This window comes from Lytechinus pictus, chromosome 6, assembly GCF_037042905.1.
Source record: "Lytechinus pictus isolate F3 Inbred chromosome 6, Lp3.0, whole genome shotgun sequence".
NCBI classification, from domain to species: domain Eukaryota; kingdom Metazoa; phylum Echinodermata; class Echinoidea; order Temnopleuroida; family Toxopneustidae; genus Lytechinus; species Lytechinus pictus.
The window spans coordinates 7,648,989-7,668,254 of record NC_087250.1 but is presented as its reverse complement, the minus strand read 5'-3'; the positions used below and the strand labels follow the sequence as shown (position 1 = coordinate 7,668,254).

General features: G+C 34.6%; 1 protein-coding gene across 2 annotated transcripts; it reads right to left on the bottom strand.

Annotated features, from left to right (window-relative positions):
* Window positions 1-7,382: 7,382 nt before the first annotated feature.
* LOC129263866 (uncharacterized) lies at window positions 7,383-17,261 on the bottom strand. 2 transcript variants are annotated; one of them, XM_054901779.2, is made up of 6 exons: window positions 17,033-17,261; window positions 16,096-16,167; window positions 15,280-15,411; window positions 14,300-14,398; window positions 11,177-11,268; window positions 7,383-9,578 (listed from the first exon to the last, which is right to left on the bottom strand). In XM_054901779.2, exons 1-5 carry the CDS (start codon window positions 17,204-17,206, stop codon window positions 11,212-11,214), a joined length of 534 nt encoding a protein of 177 aa, XP_054757754.1. In that variant the 5' UTR covers window positions 17,207-17,261; the 3' UTR covers window positions 7,383-9,578; window positions 11,177-11,211. The 2 variants fall into 2 exon arrangements, with proteins under 2 accessions (XP_054757754.1, XP_054757755.1); XM_054901780.2 differs by lacking the exon at window positions 11,177-11,268.
* Window positions 17,262-19,266: the final 2,005 nt, after the last annotated feature.

Sequence of the window (19,266 nt, the reverse complement as noted above, 5' to 3'; positions counted from 1 at the left end):
TAAGGCTAATGACGAATATTTGGCACGTGTGAAACCAAACTGGACTTGATTAGAATCACGAACGTAATCAGAGTTATCACAATGATAATTCAAGGGCCTTTTCACACGTGAATCTTGAATCATCATTGTAATGATGATTGCTATCAAGTTGCAATCGTGACTGTGATTAGCATTAGTGATTCTAATCATGTTCTAGTTTGGTTTCATTCGTGGTAAATATTCGTCATTAGCATTATTTTTCACTGGAATCATCATTCAAATTACGATTTTTTTTTTCGGCACCGTGTGAAAAGGCGGAAGATTCACGTGTGAAAAGGCCCTTGTTCAACAGAGAAGTAGCAACCATATCTTCTTCTTTTGTTTATCCCGATTGTAATAATCTGGCCTAACCAAATATCATCAATCTCTTAAATTAGAACCCTGGGCACACGGTCGTACCATGGACCTGGTCTTACGAAGAGATTCGATAGACTAAAATCAAACTCAAAGTGCGATTGATCCAAGATTCCTATCTCTTAACTACACAAATTAGGATCAATCGTAAATTGCGTTTGATTTGAATCTATCACAACGCTTCGTAAGACCGGTCCCCAGAAGAATGTCCAGTAGTCAACTTTGTTCGTTGAAAAGCTATATCTTCATACCCTGATCATTGGGCCAGGGCGGCTGGGCGGCCTAGCCAAATAAGATAAAGCCCCCCCCCAAAAAAAAAAAAAAAAAAAAAAAAAATAATAATAATAATAATAAAATTTAAAAATGGGAAGAAGAAAGAGAGGAAGGTTCCATGAAGTGTAGGAGAAAAGGAAAGAAATGGAAAGAATGTGATATGATTATAATGTATGTTAATGTATACATTTCATAATATTAATGTGTATTTTGTTAATCTGAGGGTAAGTGATATATTATTGTATGTATGCTGTATTGTAAGGCGAATTGAAATATTAATGGAATGCGCTATATAAATGTAACTTGTATGGTATATGCCTATTATCTGTTGAATGTCATGAAAAAATAACAAAATATCATCACTAGATTTGTATTTTGAAAAATGGCCAAAATTTTAGTCCTCTCGCGACTTTTTAAAATTTTTCTATACATACGTCGTGTTGTGGCCCCTCAAAATATTTGACTCAGTACGCTGCCCACTATGTACAACTCAACTTACTATATTGGTGGACGTTGGTCTCACTATGGACCTGGTCTCACAGTCTATGTTGAATCGAAGCAAGGTCTCTGTATATGTTGATGATGACGGTGCTTAAATTGAGATTGAAATTCTCGATGCCATTCTAACTTCGAAAATATAGGCCTTAGGGAATGTCAATAAAAGGAATGAAGAACAAACACGATATTCCAGATTTTATCACGATTTGTCTTCTGTATAGTTCTGAAAATAACACAAGACAGTATAATCAATGACTCATGACTAGACATATTTTTTTAAAAGTACAGGTGAGCGTCCTTATTTTACATGAACTCTACTCTTTAAGGAAACCAGACACTAAGAAGAAGAGGAGCTTTTTATTGGAAAGAGTAAAATGAGAGGAACAATTTAAAAAAGTTTCATCAAAATCGGTTATGAAATAAGCAAGTTATGGACGTTTAAAAAGTATTGTTGTACTTTCTATGGGGATCCTCAAATTGGCAAACGTGCTTCAAAATACCGGCTGATATTTTGGACAACTCTCCATTTGTTTTGTACACAAATTTTCAGATTTTCCCCTTTATTTTACATAATCACGTTATCCCCTCCTGACCTTGACATAAGTGGTGTGAATTATATATTTTCCCATGACATATGTTGTGCTCAGATTAAGAGGCAAGATGTAATTTTTACCCTTTCCAAAAAGATTGCTTCTCTTCTTGGGTTTTGGTTTCCTTTAAAAATATGGTTCTTATCAATTTTTAGATGTTATTGTGTAACTTTGTGCCCAATCATGCACTGCAAAAACTCCGGTGTTGATTTAACACCAGCCCGGAATCTATGTCCACACCAGAGAAGTGTTAAACAACACCAGTTTCGTTTTGGTCTAACACCAGATAGGTGTTTATACAACACCAATTAGTATTAAAACAACATCGGTTTCATTCCAAACTGGTGTTGTTTCAATACTTCTCTGGTGTGGACATAAATAGATTCCGGGCTGGTGTTAAATCAACACCGGAGTTTTTGCAGTACGGTGCTAATTGTTTTGAAGTCACAGGCCCGTATTCTGAAGTCGGGTTTAACTTAAACTCAGGTTTGAAGTTGTGGTTTAAGTATGGACAGCCAATTGTTACATAAATCACTAACAGTAGGGATATCATATTTCAGCTCATTTGGCTCTCAAATCATTCATAATTGTCTAGGAAGTATATATAAATTATTGTCTTCACCATCGATGAATCAAGAAAGAGCACAGCAAACATAAGAAACGTACAACTTAATAAAAAAAATTGATACTTTTGGCTGTCCATACTTAAACCACAACTTTAGACCTGAGTTTAACTTAAACCTGACTTCAGAATACGGGGCATAGGATCTGGACATATATATAATGGTTTTTTTTCATAGAATAAAGGCAGAATAAAGGCACCGGTTGATGGTGTATGGAGCCATGCACCTTTTCCAAATCCGCCATGCTTGGCATACCTAGGATCACCCATGAAATTGAAATATAAAAAGAGACATGTCAGTGGCGGATCCACTTTTAGAGGCACAATTTTTTCACTGGAATGTGTCATTCATGTAGGAAATTGGGGACCTTTTTTGAGGGGCTTGAATTTTTCTTTCCTTCAACAAATGACTTCGATTTTGTAGTGAAGATCTTTTTTTTTAGGTTGTCAATTTTTTTCTGTACTAAATGCCCCCCCCCCCTTTGGAAAATCCTGGATCCGCCCTTGGGACTTGTAATAAAGTCAAAAGAACAGAAAAAAAGAAGAAATAAAACATTAAATGATAATGCCCGCACAATCAGCATTGTCGGGTGAAAATCCCTTTGCAAAAGATGCTAAATGTGTGTTTATAATGAAAACTAAGGAAATTGTGGGAATTTAAATTTGGGCTAAACAAATTAAAACAATTTAGCCACAGTGCATAAAAATTCTAATTTTGTTATAAATATATTGATATATTTACATATTAGATACAGATGTCATGTAAAACAAAAGAATTACACATCATTAATTTGAATTTAAAAAATGAAACTGGTTGCTCAAGCAATCCTATCGGTCATTGTTGATTAAATTGAATGAGTAATTCCTGAATTTCATTGCCTGAAATTTAGAATAAAAGTTCGTTAAGTTGTAAGACCACTAACGAACCTCTTTGCCTTAAAGAACGGAATCAAAAGCACGTGACAAATATCTAAATGATCAAATTTGAAATAGTCTTGACCATCAATTTATTTGAATGATTATAAAATGAATTCTAGTGTCTTCAAATGAATTCCATTGTCTGATTTTGAAATTTTAATGACCGATATCGCGTGAATTTGGATCCCCATAGATAATTTTAAGTGACTCCTATATGACATTGGACGGGAAAACCTATAAAACAGGGGCCGTGGAAGGGGGGGGGGAGGGGGCTTCAGCCCACCCCACTTTTTTCCAAAACCGTGTACAAAACGTAAAAATTACCATATGATTGTGATTTTTTGCATGATCAGCCCCCCCCCCCCACCGTTCCGCGGCCCCTGGTGAGTGATGTCATCAGTTCCCTCATTTGCATACCAACCGGGATGTGCATATAACATATTTTGTGAAATTAAGCGAAAGATTGGTAAGCTTTAATGGTATTGAACAATTATTGTTTAAGCAAATGCAAATGTATTTTGTGTAATCAGTGCATCTTTCACATATAAGTCTGATCTCAAATTCCGGATTAAATTATGGCCCTTTATACACCCATCTATTTCCGATGAGCCTAATTTGACTCGGAATTGCGCCAGCAAGGAGTTACCCCTCTTTTGAGTCAAAGTGAGTAGTTTCCGAGTTATATTTGACTCGGCATTGAGTGATTTTTCAGCTGATGCAACATTCTTCCGGGTCAAATTCATGAGGAATTTTAGGCACTTTAACTCGTAAGAGTCGACTCACAGCTAGCGTCATTCCGAGTCAAATTTGACTCCATAGCATTAATAGTGTATAGTTTTGAAATATAGTCGACTGGCTTATGAAAATGCCATAAATTTTTCTTTCCTTCAACAAATGACTTCGATTTTGTAGTGAAGATCTTTTTTTTTAGGTTGTCAATTTTTTTCTGTACTAAATGCCCCCCCCCCCCTTTGGAAAATCCTGGATCCGCCCTTGGGACTTGTAATAAAGTCAAAAGAACAGAAAAAAAGAAGAAATAAAACATTAAATGATAATGCCCGCACAATCAGCATTGTCGGGTGAAAATCCCTTTGCAAAAGATGCTAAATGTGTGTTTATAATGAAAACTAAGGAAATTGTGGGAATTTAAATTTGGGCTAAACAAATTAAAACAATTTAGCCACAGTGCATAAAAATTCTAATTTTGTTATAAATATATTGATATATTTACATATTAGATACAGATGTCATGTAAAACAAAAGAATTACACATCATTAATTTGAATTTAAAAAATGAAACTGGTTGCTCAAGCAATCCTATCGGTCATTGTTGATTAAATTGAATGAGTAATTCCTGAATTTCATTGCCTGAAATTTAGAATAAAAGTTCGTTAAGTTATAAGACCACTAACGAACCTCTTTGCCTTAAAGAACGGAATCAAAAGCACGTGACAAATATCTAAATGATCAAATTTGAAATAGTCTTGACCATCAATTTATTTGAATGATTATAAAATGAATTCTAGTGTCTTCAAATGAATTCCATTGTCTGATTTTGAAATTTTAATGACCGATATCGCGTGAATTTGGATCCCCATAGATAATTTTAAGTGACTCCTATATGACATTGGACGGGAAAACCTATAAAACAGGGGCCGTGGAAGGGGGGGGGGGGAGGGGGCTTCAGCCCACCCCACTTTTTTCCAAAACCGTGTACAAAACGTAAAAATTACCATATGATTGTGATTTTTTGCATGATCAGCCCCCCCCCCACCGTTCCGCGGCCCCTGGTGAGTGATGTCATCAGTTCCCTCATTTGCATACCAACCGGGATGTGCATATAACATATTTTGTGAAATTAAGCGAAACTTTAAAATGTCATTACTTTCTTATTTTACATCCGATTTTGATGAAAATTTCAGTGTTATGCTTATTGTTTTTCAATAATAATAATAATTGGCATTTATATAGCGCTTTATCAATCTATATTACATTAAACATGTTAAAGGTCAAGTCCACCTCAGAAAGATGTTGACTTAAATCAATAGAGAAAAATCAGACAAGCATACAATGAAAATTTCATCAAAATCGGATATAAAATAAGAAAGTTAAGACATTTTAAAGTTTTGCTTATCTTTCACAAAATAGCTATATGTACAATTTTGTCACATGCAAATGAAAGAATCGATGATGTCGCTCTCTCACTATTTTTTTTTTATTGTTTGAATTATACAATACTTCATTTTTAAAAGATTTGACAGTAAGAACCAACTTGACTGAACCATAAAATGTTAAACAATGGTAATTTTATATGTTCAGGGTGAAATAAAACTATGTTTCACAAAACAATGAAGAGAAAATTAGAATATTTCATACAATAAAATACAAAATAAATAGTGAGTGAGTGATGTCATCAGTTCCCTCATTTGCATACCAACCCGGATGTGCATATAACTATTTTGTGAAATTAAGCGAAAATTTAAAATGTCATAACTTTCTTATTTTACATCCGGTTTTGATGAAATTTTCAGTGTTATGTTTGTTGTACTTTTCCATGTTTATTCAAATTAAGTTTTTGTTGGGGTGGACTTGTCCTTCAAGTTTTAGTATGTCGATTAGCGATCTTTCCTTGATTTACAATGGTTAATACCACCCGTCCCCAATCTGTTTTCCTGATCTCTACACCACTTTTCTCTCTCTTTCGTCCTCTCATCACCCACCCGCTCTATATCTACACTGTAAAAAATGAAGTGCTTATTTAGCACTTACAGTGCTTGTATAGTGACTGCACTACGAGTGCTGATTATCTAGTTCAAATATAAACTAGAAAATCAGCACTCATAAAGCAGTCACGAGACAAGCACTGTAAGTGCTAAATTAGCACTTCATTTTATTACAGTGTATTCATTTCTTGTATGTAACTTGTATTTTCCTCGATCTCTCACCATCAATTTCTATCTTTTTTTCTCTTCCTCTCTTTCTCAGCCCCCGGCTTATCCATCTTCTCATCATTATCATGAATATAAATGAATATGAATATGAGGATAAAGGAAAGTTAATTACTACATGAACAGAAGAGGTGGAATTATAGAAAAATACCGAAAGCTACAAACTATATAAACATATTTCGATTTGAAATACCAACACAGTGAACACACCCAATGAAAAATCCAGGATTCAAAATCACAGGTTGATGATCGAAAATTTATTACCAGATATATCGTTGCAAATACCCATGAGTAGACAAAACAATTTTCAATCAGTAAATTTTAATAGTAATTCAGATTGGTAAGCTTTAATGGTATTGAACAATTATTGTTTAAGCAAATGCAAATGTATTTTGTGTAATCAGTGCATCTTTCACATATAAGTCTGATCTCAAATTCCGGATTAAATTATGGCCCTTTATACACCCATCTATTTCCGATGAGCCTAATTTGACTCGGAATTGCGCCAGCAAGGAGTTACCCCTCTTTTGAGTCAAAGTGAGTAGTTTCCGAGTTATATTTGACTCGGCATTGAGTGATTTTTCAGCTGATGCAACATTCTTCCGGGTCAAATTCATGAGGAATTTTAGGCACTTTAACTCGTAAGAGTCGACTCACAGCTAGCGTCATTCCGAGTCAAATTTGACTCCATAGCATTAATAGTGTATAGTTTTGAAATATAGTCGACTGGCTTATGAAAATGCCATAAAGAATAATGCATCAAAATTTCTGAAATTGTTCTATTGTATATATATATATATATATATATATATATATATATATTCAAGATATGGCCCTTAATACACCCATGTATTTCCTAGGAGTCAAATTTGACTCGGAATAGCGCCAGCAGGGAGTTATCCCTCTTTCGAGTCAAAGTGAGTAGTTTCCGAGTTAATTTGACTCGGCATTGAGTGATTTTTCAGCTGATGCCATATTCTTCCGGGTCAAATTCATAAGGAATCTTAGTCACTTTAACTCGAAAGAGTCGACTCCCAGCTAGCGTCATTCCGAGTAAATTAAAGAGTGTATCTGGTATAGTCGACTGGCTTTTGAAAATGCCATAAAAATTAATATATCCAAATTTCTGAAATTGTTCTATTGTATATATATATATATATATATATATACAGTATATATATATATACAAGAAGTTTACCATAAATATCATATTATTTAGAATTTTTGTTTGATATCATCAAATCAATTCTTTGAAGAAAAAATCCAATGCCACATGCCTGACCATGTATCTCATCAAATTAACATTCCTTTAAAAATCATTCAATGCCAAAATATTCGTTAAAAAACATCAGCCACAAGACATCAATTTCTTTGTGCTGTTCGCTTTGTTGTGAAAACGATGAAACATGGTCTATAAAACCATAATAGTAATATATACATGATATTTTCCAACAAAATAAGAAATTTGTTACAAAAATATATAAGAAAATGTACATTCTCTCAAATCAAACCAACGTTCTACACCAATACAATATTTAAAAATTGTCTATACATTTTTTTGCTGTATATTGAATATTTACTAATTGAATCGACTTGTTGTATATGAATTATTCAAAATAATAGTCGTTAGAGTTTAAATATTTAAACAGCTTTTTTGGAGCAAACCTCAAATATTCAAACTGTGCAGAGTTGTGCAAGTGACGACGATTCTTGTTATTTATTCATTTTCTTATAATATCAAGAAATTAATTCTTGATTAAATTCTAAATTGTATAAAACTGGGATTAAAATATACAGACATATTGTACAGGTACAACATTGCAAACATCATAATGTAACTGAAAAAATCATAGAAGAAAAATGACAGTATACAAAGAGGGTTAAAATACCAATGATTTTCATAATTCAAACATGAACCTAGATATTTCAGAAGTATTGATAAACCTAACTGAAGTTCAACAAAAAATAATATCATTCATCCGATTTCGATGACATTGAGTTTCATTTTTATTATTTTAATTTTCTTCTATTTACTATCATTCGATTCATTATTATATGTATTAGGTTACAGTATGAATTTCATTTCGATTTGTATATAGGCTACAATTTTACATGTTTAAAAACAATTAAATAAAGGAAATAATTACGCCCTAGACTGATAACCCCCTTATTAACCCCTATTCTACACACATATTGTGCATGCAGCAGTCAGTGATAAGCTGAGCCAACTCCAAACACAGTTAAAAATATAGCACGTTGTTTAAGCTTGTCACTCTAACAATAAGTTGTTTAAACTTTTTGTAATCATTTAAACTTTTTAAACAGCTGTTTAAAAAGCAAAAACGGTTGTTTAAACAGTTCAAACAGTTGTTTAAAAGGTTAAAACAGTTGTTCAAATAGTTTAAACAATTGTTTAAAAAGTTCAAACAGCAGCTGTTAGAGTGACGGGCTTGCACAACGTGCTTACAATTTTAAACAGCGTTTTTACAGTGAACAAACTAATGATATTCCATTCAAACAATAGCTTTGATGATCTGGAATCGGTTATGATGTTGTGATTGTGTCTTTAGCCAATATTCATAAAATACAAGTTTTCAAACAATTCACAAAAAGTCTAAAAAACATCTAATTTTCAAAATAAAATTTAAAAAACCTACCAAAATAGGGTTAATAGTGATAAATAATGAAACACACTAAAACTATACATGTTCATAATCTTATTGAATTGATATTTGCAATGGCAATATCTTTAAAAAAAATCAAATCAAAATGATTTATGCACATATCAATAACAAACCGCATTCAATAGATTAAAACACTGCACAGTTATGCTATACAGACAAGCGGAACTGTTGTAAATCAAAACTCTCTAAATTCCGTAGATTGAAAAAAGTCAATCTCATAGATAGTGGTCTGGGACTGTTTCAATCAAATAAGATTGAAGTCTCAATCTATTCGATTGAAATCTTCAATCAAACTTTGGATTGGTCCCCGATCGCAATCTAAGGAATTTAGAAAGAAGGGTTTACATAATCATCTTTTAATCTTCACTTTATATCTTTAGCCCAGGTTTATCTATAAGAAAACATTTTCTTTTTATAAATATATACCCTAATTGTTGTTGTTGTTATAATAATCTCTCGCTAGTTGCATCATCTATAATCACAACTGCACGGGCAGTAGCATGCCAAAACGCGATGCATTGACTTTACCCCGTTGGTTGTTGTATTTACTGCATGCTCAGCCGAGAGAGGGCGTAGTTTCAAATTGAAGTTCAGGCGCCCGGTGGATCAGTTTGCAGAAAAGTTTGAAGATTTTTTTTTCGTGTGTTTACGCCTGCATGGAAATGAATAAGATGTATAAGAGAAGAAGAAGAAGAGAAGAATAGGAAGGGAGATTAGGGGAAGATTGAGAAGAATTGAAAGAGAAAGAGACAGAAAAAAGGACATAAAAATATAAATATTATTCATAAATTTCAAAGGTATATTGTGCCAAACATATAACAAACAACAACTCCCCCCAAAAAAGAACCGAAATGTGCAAAAAGGAGAACAATAGGAATAAATCAAATAAATGATTAAAAAAACTGTACATATAAGTGTGTTGTATAACAACTGTACGAGATAACGCATTTACCTATAAAACCAAAACACTACAAAATACACATGTAGATGACATTAAAAACCACAACCAAACCCCACAACAAATTAGTGATTTTTCCTGACAGGTGGTCACGAATATTATGAGAATGAGTTAAAAGATGATACGGATGGAATGAAAGATTCTCGGTTTAAGAAATATATATATATATATATTCATAAGCCCCATAACCAGGGATTTCAATTAGGGCCCGGGTTCGAATGTGGCTTCCAAATTTGACAGGAAAATAAAAGAGCTTATCAACCAAAACTGTTGGCCAATTATCCCCCTTAAAAACGCAATAAAATATTTGCAATTAATTGCAAATTTCATTTACAGTGATTGATCAATTTTTAACTAAAGAAAAGCAATTGATACTTTTTGATACAATAAACAGACCAAAGACCTATTGCACTAATTTGCAAGACTGATTTGAATATACCTAAACTAAACTTGCGATTGATTGATTGACTCCAATAGTCTACCCTTTTCTCGTTAGCGTTGCAGAGATTATTAAGCTTATTGGTTGGTGCATTTTATAGGCTCAATTTTATTCATTTTTTTGTTGTTATTGAAGAGGGTCCCATTTCAAACACGCCTAAACGCGAACACAAAGAATAGCGATCAATCGCTAAATGAACTGACCAATCAATATAATTGATACAGGCGCATTTGGTTTAAAATACTGACCAGGGACCAATCAGTGCGGTTCTTTCATATTTGCAATCCATCGCAAACCTTTGTGTTACGGAGCCCAGGTCAGCAAGGGAGGGAGAGGTAGAAAGAAAGAGAGAGGAAGGGGTTGATGTATGAGAGGAAAGGAAGAAAGATAGAGGGGAGAGAAGGAGGGAGGGGGGGGGGGGAGAGGAAAAGAAGAAAGAAGAGAGAAAAAAGGGATGCAAAAAGAAAGGTATGTTTGATCGAGAGATGGAGGGTGGGAAGACATATACTGAAAGGGGGAGAGAGAAAGAGAGAAACGAATAGAGGGAGGGGCGGGTGCAGATGATATGGGGGACCGATGCATCGCGATGGAGTGTAGGTCTGGACAGAAGGGGGCGGGACAAAAGTAGCATTCAAATCTCAAGAAAACTTCTCCAAACTTTCCTAATAAGCAAGCTCTAATCTTTGAATGAGATAGAAATGATGAACAGTAGTCCCTATCATACAGTTTGAGATAATTATTGCATTATTTGACTTTTACTTTAATTTACTACTTTAATCTATTACAACTTAAGGTCAGTATGAGGTTAGTTGTTGCGCTATTATTATAAATCAGTTAATAATCACTAACTTACCCAGCTCTAAGTAACATGTAGATGTTGTTGTTTCTTTAGTGTTTGTTAAACCCCTGGTTGTCCATTGCGAATTGTTCACCGGCTGGGGGTGCCTATGTGAGTGAAAATTAATCATCAAAATGTATTTCTTGTGTTTTGAATACGCATCATCATAATAATTGCTGTTTCATAAATTCCAACAAGTAAAATTGACAAAATCATACTGATACAATTTTTATTGTATCATAAACAGAATTTTGCTTGATTGATATTTAAGAGAAATTTTACGTCCATTTCATATGTTACTTGAATGATAGTCATTGTTTGTTACTTTTGCCAATTTGAGTATTAATGTTATTATTATTATTCATTATTATTATTCGTAGTAGTAGTATTATCATTATCATTATTATTATTATCATTATTACTATTATTATTATTATTAATATTATTATTATCATTATTATTATCATTATTATTATTATTGCTGTTATTATCATTATTGATATTATCATCATCATCTTCATCATCATCATACTTATTGTTGGTTTGTTGTTGTTATTATCATTATCATCATTATTTGTAATCATATAGTTTCACTATCATCTTAGGATTAAATTACTGTTAATTGGCGAGAAGGGAATAGAAACAGAACTATATGCTTGGGTTATGCAACTGACCTAATGGGTTATGATGAAAGTAAAAAGTTTGCCCTAAAACGGTTACGGGGGGCCGGGGTTTGTGTTGAGTCTTTTCACTATGATGGATTTTAGCTCGTATGTTTGGGAACGTTCACGACTTGAAAAATAGCAAATCAAACTATTCATGACTCTGTTAGATTAAGGGGCAGTTTGGATCAACGCGTCTTTTCAAGTAGGTCTACTTCATTCACATAACTATATAGTTGTATCATGGAGCTATAAACTAATGGTTGTGTATGGGGCGGGGGGGGGGGGCAATGAGAGATGATACAAAATATATATAGGCCCTAATTTGATTTGTGAAGCAACAAAGCTGAGAGATAATATAGGTTCGAAATTGTTAGACACCATGATATTTGTACAATGTTATTGAATATGCAAAGTAGTTTGGAATCTACATTAGGTCATCGTGAAGGAGGGATGAAATCATGCGTCACAAATGTTAGCAATGGAACACAACACAGGGGGTAATAAAATAGAACTGTTTTTCAAAACATCATAATATACATGTTGGGGTTACATATATTATAAGTTTGATTACGTCTGGTCAAATCACCCAAACTGGGATTGACATCGAGAAATCAGTTTTCAAAAACATAACACGAAAAAGATATAGCTGATAGTGTGAGTGCAAATATGTCAAGTATCAGTATATGGTGTATACAGCACGGACGAGCATTATATTTGTCAAATTTGTTCCTCAGCGATGTAATTTTTATTATGCGATTGCTTTAAACATTCTGTTTTGAAAGAGCGGACATGAAATACGAGATTTTCAAAACAAGCAGTTGATATGGAATATTGTATTCAACATGGAAAGAAAGATGCCCCCTTTGCAATTATTCTGTTTGTTTTTTTTACTTCGGAAAAGTGTTTTTGAAATGGGGATGATTCCATCAAAATGTTTATTGGTTTACCAACTTCCAATTAATTATTATTTCAGTAATTAAAGGGATGGGCCAGGCTGGATATATCTCAATAAATAAAATTCACAGAGCAAAATGCTTAAAATTTGATCAAAATCGGTTAACAAATAACAAAGTTATTGAATTTTAAATATTTGCATTATTCCGGTGAAACAGTTCTAGGCATATCTTTATGAATATTCATTAGGTGGGCTGATGATGTCATATCCCCACTTGTTCTTTTGTACATGTATTTTATTATATATGAAATTAGGTTTATTCAAAAATGTTCTACCAAGAAACTAAAACAATTGGATTGACAACTGATTAAGTGCATAAGTTATTTATTGCCGCAACTAATATCATCATAATGGAAACACATAATTTACACATGTATGAAAAAATTAAACAATTATGATTTCATGTAATAACATAAAAAAGCCCACCTAATGAATATTCATGACGATGTGCATGCATATCACTGTTTTCGCAAAATATTGATAAACTTTAGAATTCAATAGCTTTGTTATTTTTTATCCGATTTTGATGCAATTTTTGCTTTATGAATTTTACTCTATTTATTTAGATATGAATATGTTCAGCCCGGATCATCCCTTTAATGAAGCATACATCATCTGTCACCACGATAGCGTTTCGTCAACATGTGTTGTATAACAAGTTGTCAAATATAAACACTTTCATTTTGGAGTTTAATTGGCTGAGAAGAACGGATGTGTGACTGCTACTATGGAACTTTCGGATGAAACAAATTTGTCATGCAGAATTGATTAAAACATCAATCACGTCCTTTCATAAAAAAAATTCTCTCGTATCATAATAAGGTGAAGTAAGCCGGTTTAACATGTTGCCAACCAACACTGTGAAACATTACTATTTAAAACATGCAAACACAAGTAGGAAAAAAGGGAAAATTTATACCCCAAAACACACACACCCCCATCCGGACCAAGGGAGCGTTCACACTATCAGTGTTAGCTCATTAATGCGGGTTAACACCACAATCACTGTTCATACTGGAGATATTTAATCGGGTGTTAAACCTACACTGCAAACACTCTGGTGTTGATTTAACACCAGCCCGGAATCCATATATGTCCACACCAGAGAAGAATTGAAACAACACCAGTTTGGAATCAAACCGGTGCTGTTTTAATACTAATTGGTGTTGTATAAACACCTATCTGGTGTTAGACCGAACGAAACTGGTGTTGTTTAACACTTCTCTGGTGTGGACATATATAGATTCCAGGCTGGTGTTAAATCAACACCAGAGTTTTTGCAGTGTAATAACGTGAAGTAAGCTGGTTTTACATGTTTCCAACCAACACTATGAAACATTACTATTTAAAAACATGCAAACACAAGTAGGTAAAAAATACAAGTTTATACCCCAAAACACCCCCCCCCCCGACCAGGGGAGCTTTCACACCTAACTGTTAGCATATTTATACGGGTTAAAACCACAAGCACTGTTCATACTGGATATTTAAATCCGGTGTTAAACCTGTTCTTATTACCTGCCCGTCTGAGATGGGGAAACATGCTACTATGCAGCCAACAATAGTCGTCAGCATGCCAAGTGTGCCCAACAAGAGAATAGCGATCAGGTTTACGAGCTGTGACAAAATAGAGAAACAGATAAATCGTTTTAGAAATGGAAGAATGTAAATCAATTTAAATCTGACGAACTTCCCAGGCTGAACTTCAGGAATACTATGTTTTGATATAAACAAGGAGGTTTAAAATGAAATATAAAAACTTCTTGATATAACATAAGTCAACAAGTTACGACCACTTTGTGAAATAATAATAACAAAAATTGAATTTATATTACGTTATAAACTAAGGAATTGATATTATGATGAATAAGAATTATGATGCTTAAGAAACCACCAATTATAACTACAGTTGATCTTGTTTAAATAAATTCATTAAGTAATTAATTGGAAAGAGGATGGGGAAGGAGGAGAGAGATAGATAAATATATAGAGAGATAGATAGATAGATAGACAGACAGACAGACAGACAGACAGACAGACAGACAGACAGACAGACAGACAGACAGACAGACAGACAGACAGACAGACAGACAGACAGACAGACAGACAGACAGACAGACAGACAGACAGACAGACAGACAGATAGATAGATAGATAGATAGATAGATAGATAGATAGATAGATAGATAGATAGATAGATAGATAGATAGATAGATAGATAGATGGATAGATAGATAGATAGATAGATAGATAGATAGATAGATAGAGAGAGAGAGAGAGAGAGAGAGAGGGGGAGGAGGGGCGAGAGGGGGCGGGGGGGTGAAGAAGAGGGTGAAATAAGTTACTGGAGAAAATAGAGTGCATGGATGGGAGAATGTAGAATGGAAATAGAGAGAGGGGGAGGGGGGAGGGGGAAGGGAATGAGAAAGAGGGGAGGGAGAGAAGGGAGGGGGGGGGGGAGAAAGAGAGAGTGGGAGTTGTTGAGGTAAGGATATTACCTCTGTGCTGCCCTCAAGTGTTGAGACATCTACATTCCTCAGAAAGTCAATGTGAGCCCACAGGGTGACTCCTACTACAGCACCGGAGATGAGGAATGCCAACAGATTGGTGAAGATCGCTGAAAATGTATCCTGGAAGAAAGAAAAAGAGGGTTAGATAATTCAAACATACACTAAATTTTAGATTCTCCTTGACTTCTAATCGCACTTTTTTGGGGCAATATTCTTGGCGGATTTGTCAAAATCTGGACTCTCCCGGCTATTCTTCTTCCTCCTCCTCCTCTTTCTTTTTCTTCTTCATCTTCTTCTGCTCCTTCTCCTTCTTCTACTGCTTCTTCTTCTGCTCCTCCTCTTATTTTTTCTTCTACTCATCCTCTTCCTTCTTTTTCTCCTTCTTCTTATTTTTTTTCTTTTTTTTCTTCTTTTTCTTCTTCTTCTGCTTCTCCTCTTTTGTTTTCTTCTTATTCTTTCTCATTTTCCTACCCCCAACTCCACTTCTTTTAATTCATTCATCACCACAATTATCACCATCATCATAATCATCGTCGCCATCCTCATCATCATCATCGTCATCATCATCATCATCATCATCACCACCATCCTCATCATCATCATCACCACCATCATCATCATCATCACCACCATCATCATCATCATCATCACCATCATCATCATCATCACCACCACCAGCACCATCATCATCATCATCATAATGATCGTTGTCATCATCATCATCCCCACCCTCCTCCTCCTCCTCCTCCTCCTCCTCATCATCATCACTACCATCATCTCCATTCTCCCATTGTTTCTACTTACCCACATGGAATCTGTTGCGAATCTGTTGCTAGGATGACCTAGAGTGACATTCCTCAGGGCAAGACAGACAAGCTGTGCATTATGATAAAGAATAGAAAAGAAATCAAAAAGAGACACGAACTTAAAAGCGAAAAGGGTTACTACCAAGATCTAAATTACAAAATCAATAAGAAAGATACGGAACTCGTATTTTTAAAATTTTGATATTTGTTTCATGTTTATTTGAATAAAAAAAGTGTTCTGATATTGTTCAGATGACAAATACACTGTAGAGCTGTTAAAATGTTTAAGCGTGTTGCTCAAGCAGTCACTCTAACAACAATTAGTTTACACTTTTTTTATATTGTTCTTTGGGCCTGATGTTGCCATCATAAAATAATGAAAAGTGGACCATGACTGCCACGTAAAAACCATAATTAAATTTTAAAGTACAAGGTTTTACATCAAGCTAAATAAATATGAATTAACACAGATCTGTCCATGTTGGGAGCTAAAGGGAATGCGTTGGCGGGAAGTAAATTCCACAGCCGAGCCGTCCTTATTATGAAGCTTGATGAAGAGAAGTGTTTGACTCTTAGACAATCGTCAAATCTTTCTTTAAACAACTTGTTTAAAACTTTTAACTTTTAAAAGTGTATGGTAGAATAATTATCAGGGCCTCGCCTTTCAAAGAGTTACGATTGATCCGATCAATCGTAACTCTATGGAAATCCAACAATGTCATTATTTTTTCTTTCGGAGATTTATTTGATGTCATTTGAAAACAAAAAGAAGCAGAGTGAATTGTCAAGAAAACAGATAATGTATGAGTATACATCATTTCTAGTAATAATTTTGAACAAACGTGTATTTTAGATGTTGACGTTGCTGGCCTTCCATAGTTGCGATAGATCAGATCAATCGAAACTCTTTGTAAGACGATGAGTACTCAACTTACCAGGATTCCTCCCCACAGTGTTGCCGCCCTCTGCGTTGCAAGACCGTACACTGTTGATCCAATGTAGTTCAGCCCATTGACGTAATAAACCCCGATTAGGGACAGCAAAAACCCAATCCCGACGAGAAATATCCCCATCTGGAAGTATGTCCGCCTTTTCGTTTCAGCATACATGATGTAGTTATGTTCTGTTATTTACCTGCATAAGAAATATTGGAACATTATAATCAAACACCATGAGATCAGCTGAAAAAAAGAGTGGCGTTACAGTAAAAGAGTAAAATAAAATAAAAAATCATAGTCCCTCGGAGAGGACCTTAAGCCGTTGGTCCCCTGGTTGCTTGCTCACAGGCATTCGTGCTTTCTTAGCAGTCAGGTAAAACAACCTCGGTATAACATAGGGACAGTGACGTCTGTAAAATTGTACTTGATTTGTATTACTTTGTATTATGTTTTGAATGGAAATGGAATAAAGAATTGAATTGAATAAAATTGAAAAAGATGGGGGGGGGGGCATGGGGACGCTTGGCCCTCCCTCCAAAAAAATCAATTCACGGCCAAGAAAAAAAACGAGATAAGGAAAGAGAGAAGGGTGAAACATTATATTATTTTCTGAATGTCATGTCAAAATATATTACCAAATTGGATTTTTGTAACAAACATGAAAAACAAAGACAAATTTGCTCGCTCGCTTCGCTCATAAACGTTTTCTAATATTTTCCCTGATACGCCATATCTGGCTACCTCAAAACCTTTGTCTCATTTCGCTACTGCATAGGGACATACTAATTTGCGGTAAATGCCCTTCTCTTTTATTGTAATGGGAGTATGCGAACGAGCGTTTATAAAGACCGCAATCATGAAAATAGATAAGATCAAAATTAAGATTAAACTAAAAAGATATTTTCTAAGCCATGTTATTAATTTATCTTTGTCTATATTTTTTGAAAAGCACTCTTTTTTGACACTGGAAAGTAGCAGCTCCTGTTTTTGACGTTATGCAGGATATCATAGTCTTGAATAGCAGACCCGGATAAAAATAATAAGAACCAAGCACGAAATTTTCACCAGATAATAAATTGATCAGATTTCAAACAAATAGCATTCACTCATTTTTTTTTCTTTTGCCATTTTTTTTAGCTACATAAGATAAGGGGCAATATGAAAGTTGTGGTTTTGATTTGTTGTTAACATAACATTCAAATTCTGGGCTGGAATTAGGAGCCTAGCGAACTAATAGAGTGGTATAATACCGGAAGTAAATGGGAAATTGAACCGGAAATAGACAAGGCGAGTTCACGCCAGTTCAAGAGATTATTATCATCATGGGCACAATTGTATTATGTCTGGAAATATTTAAACATATGATTGTCTGAACTATTATCTCTCTAAACATTAATGTTAAATGCCGCGGTTGTTTTGATCAATGCGGATCAGTGATAGATATTAAAGGCTTTAACAGATTAGATTTAAGGGGTAGATCACACCGATGTCAAATTGGTTTTGATGAACTAAAGTAGAAAAAAGTGCAAGTATGAATGGAGTTACATCTCCTTACTGGAAACAGTGCCCCACAGTGTGTTCACAGTGTGGAGCACAATGTGAAATCACCTAATTTATCCACATAGTCAACTAGTCTGCTGTGTTAACCCTTCACTCGAGATAAGGGTCTGAATGTGCAGCCTACTCATGCCTTGTGTACTGGAGGCGAAACAGCAAGTTTTATATGTGCTAGTCGTTGCGTGGAGAAACACTTGTATCAGGGTCTGTGCCTGCAGACTAATAGTCTACCATGTGAACATGATGTGAACAGTCCGCACACTGGACGCCGAGGTGTCCACAGTGTGAAAAAATATTCATACGAGTTCAAAGTGTGTTCACTTAGTGTACTAGATGTGGTTCATACTGTTAAAATGTAACAGTGTGAAGAAACTTCACATTGTGGACACAGTGTGTTCACTCAGTGGACTTTGTGAATATGAGATCCAGTGTTAAATTTGAGCATTTTAACAGTGTAAAATTGCTTCATATTGTGTTCCACACTGTGAACACACTACAAACACTGTGATCACGATGTGAAACACTGTGAATCCACTGTGAACACAATGTTAACGCATTGTAAAAACAAAGTGAACACACTAAAATCGCACTGCGAACACAAATTAATATAGGATCTGAACGCACTGCGAATACACTGTGGTCACACTGTGAACACACTATGAATACGATGTGAA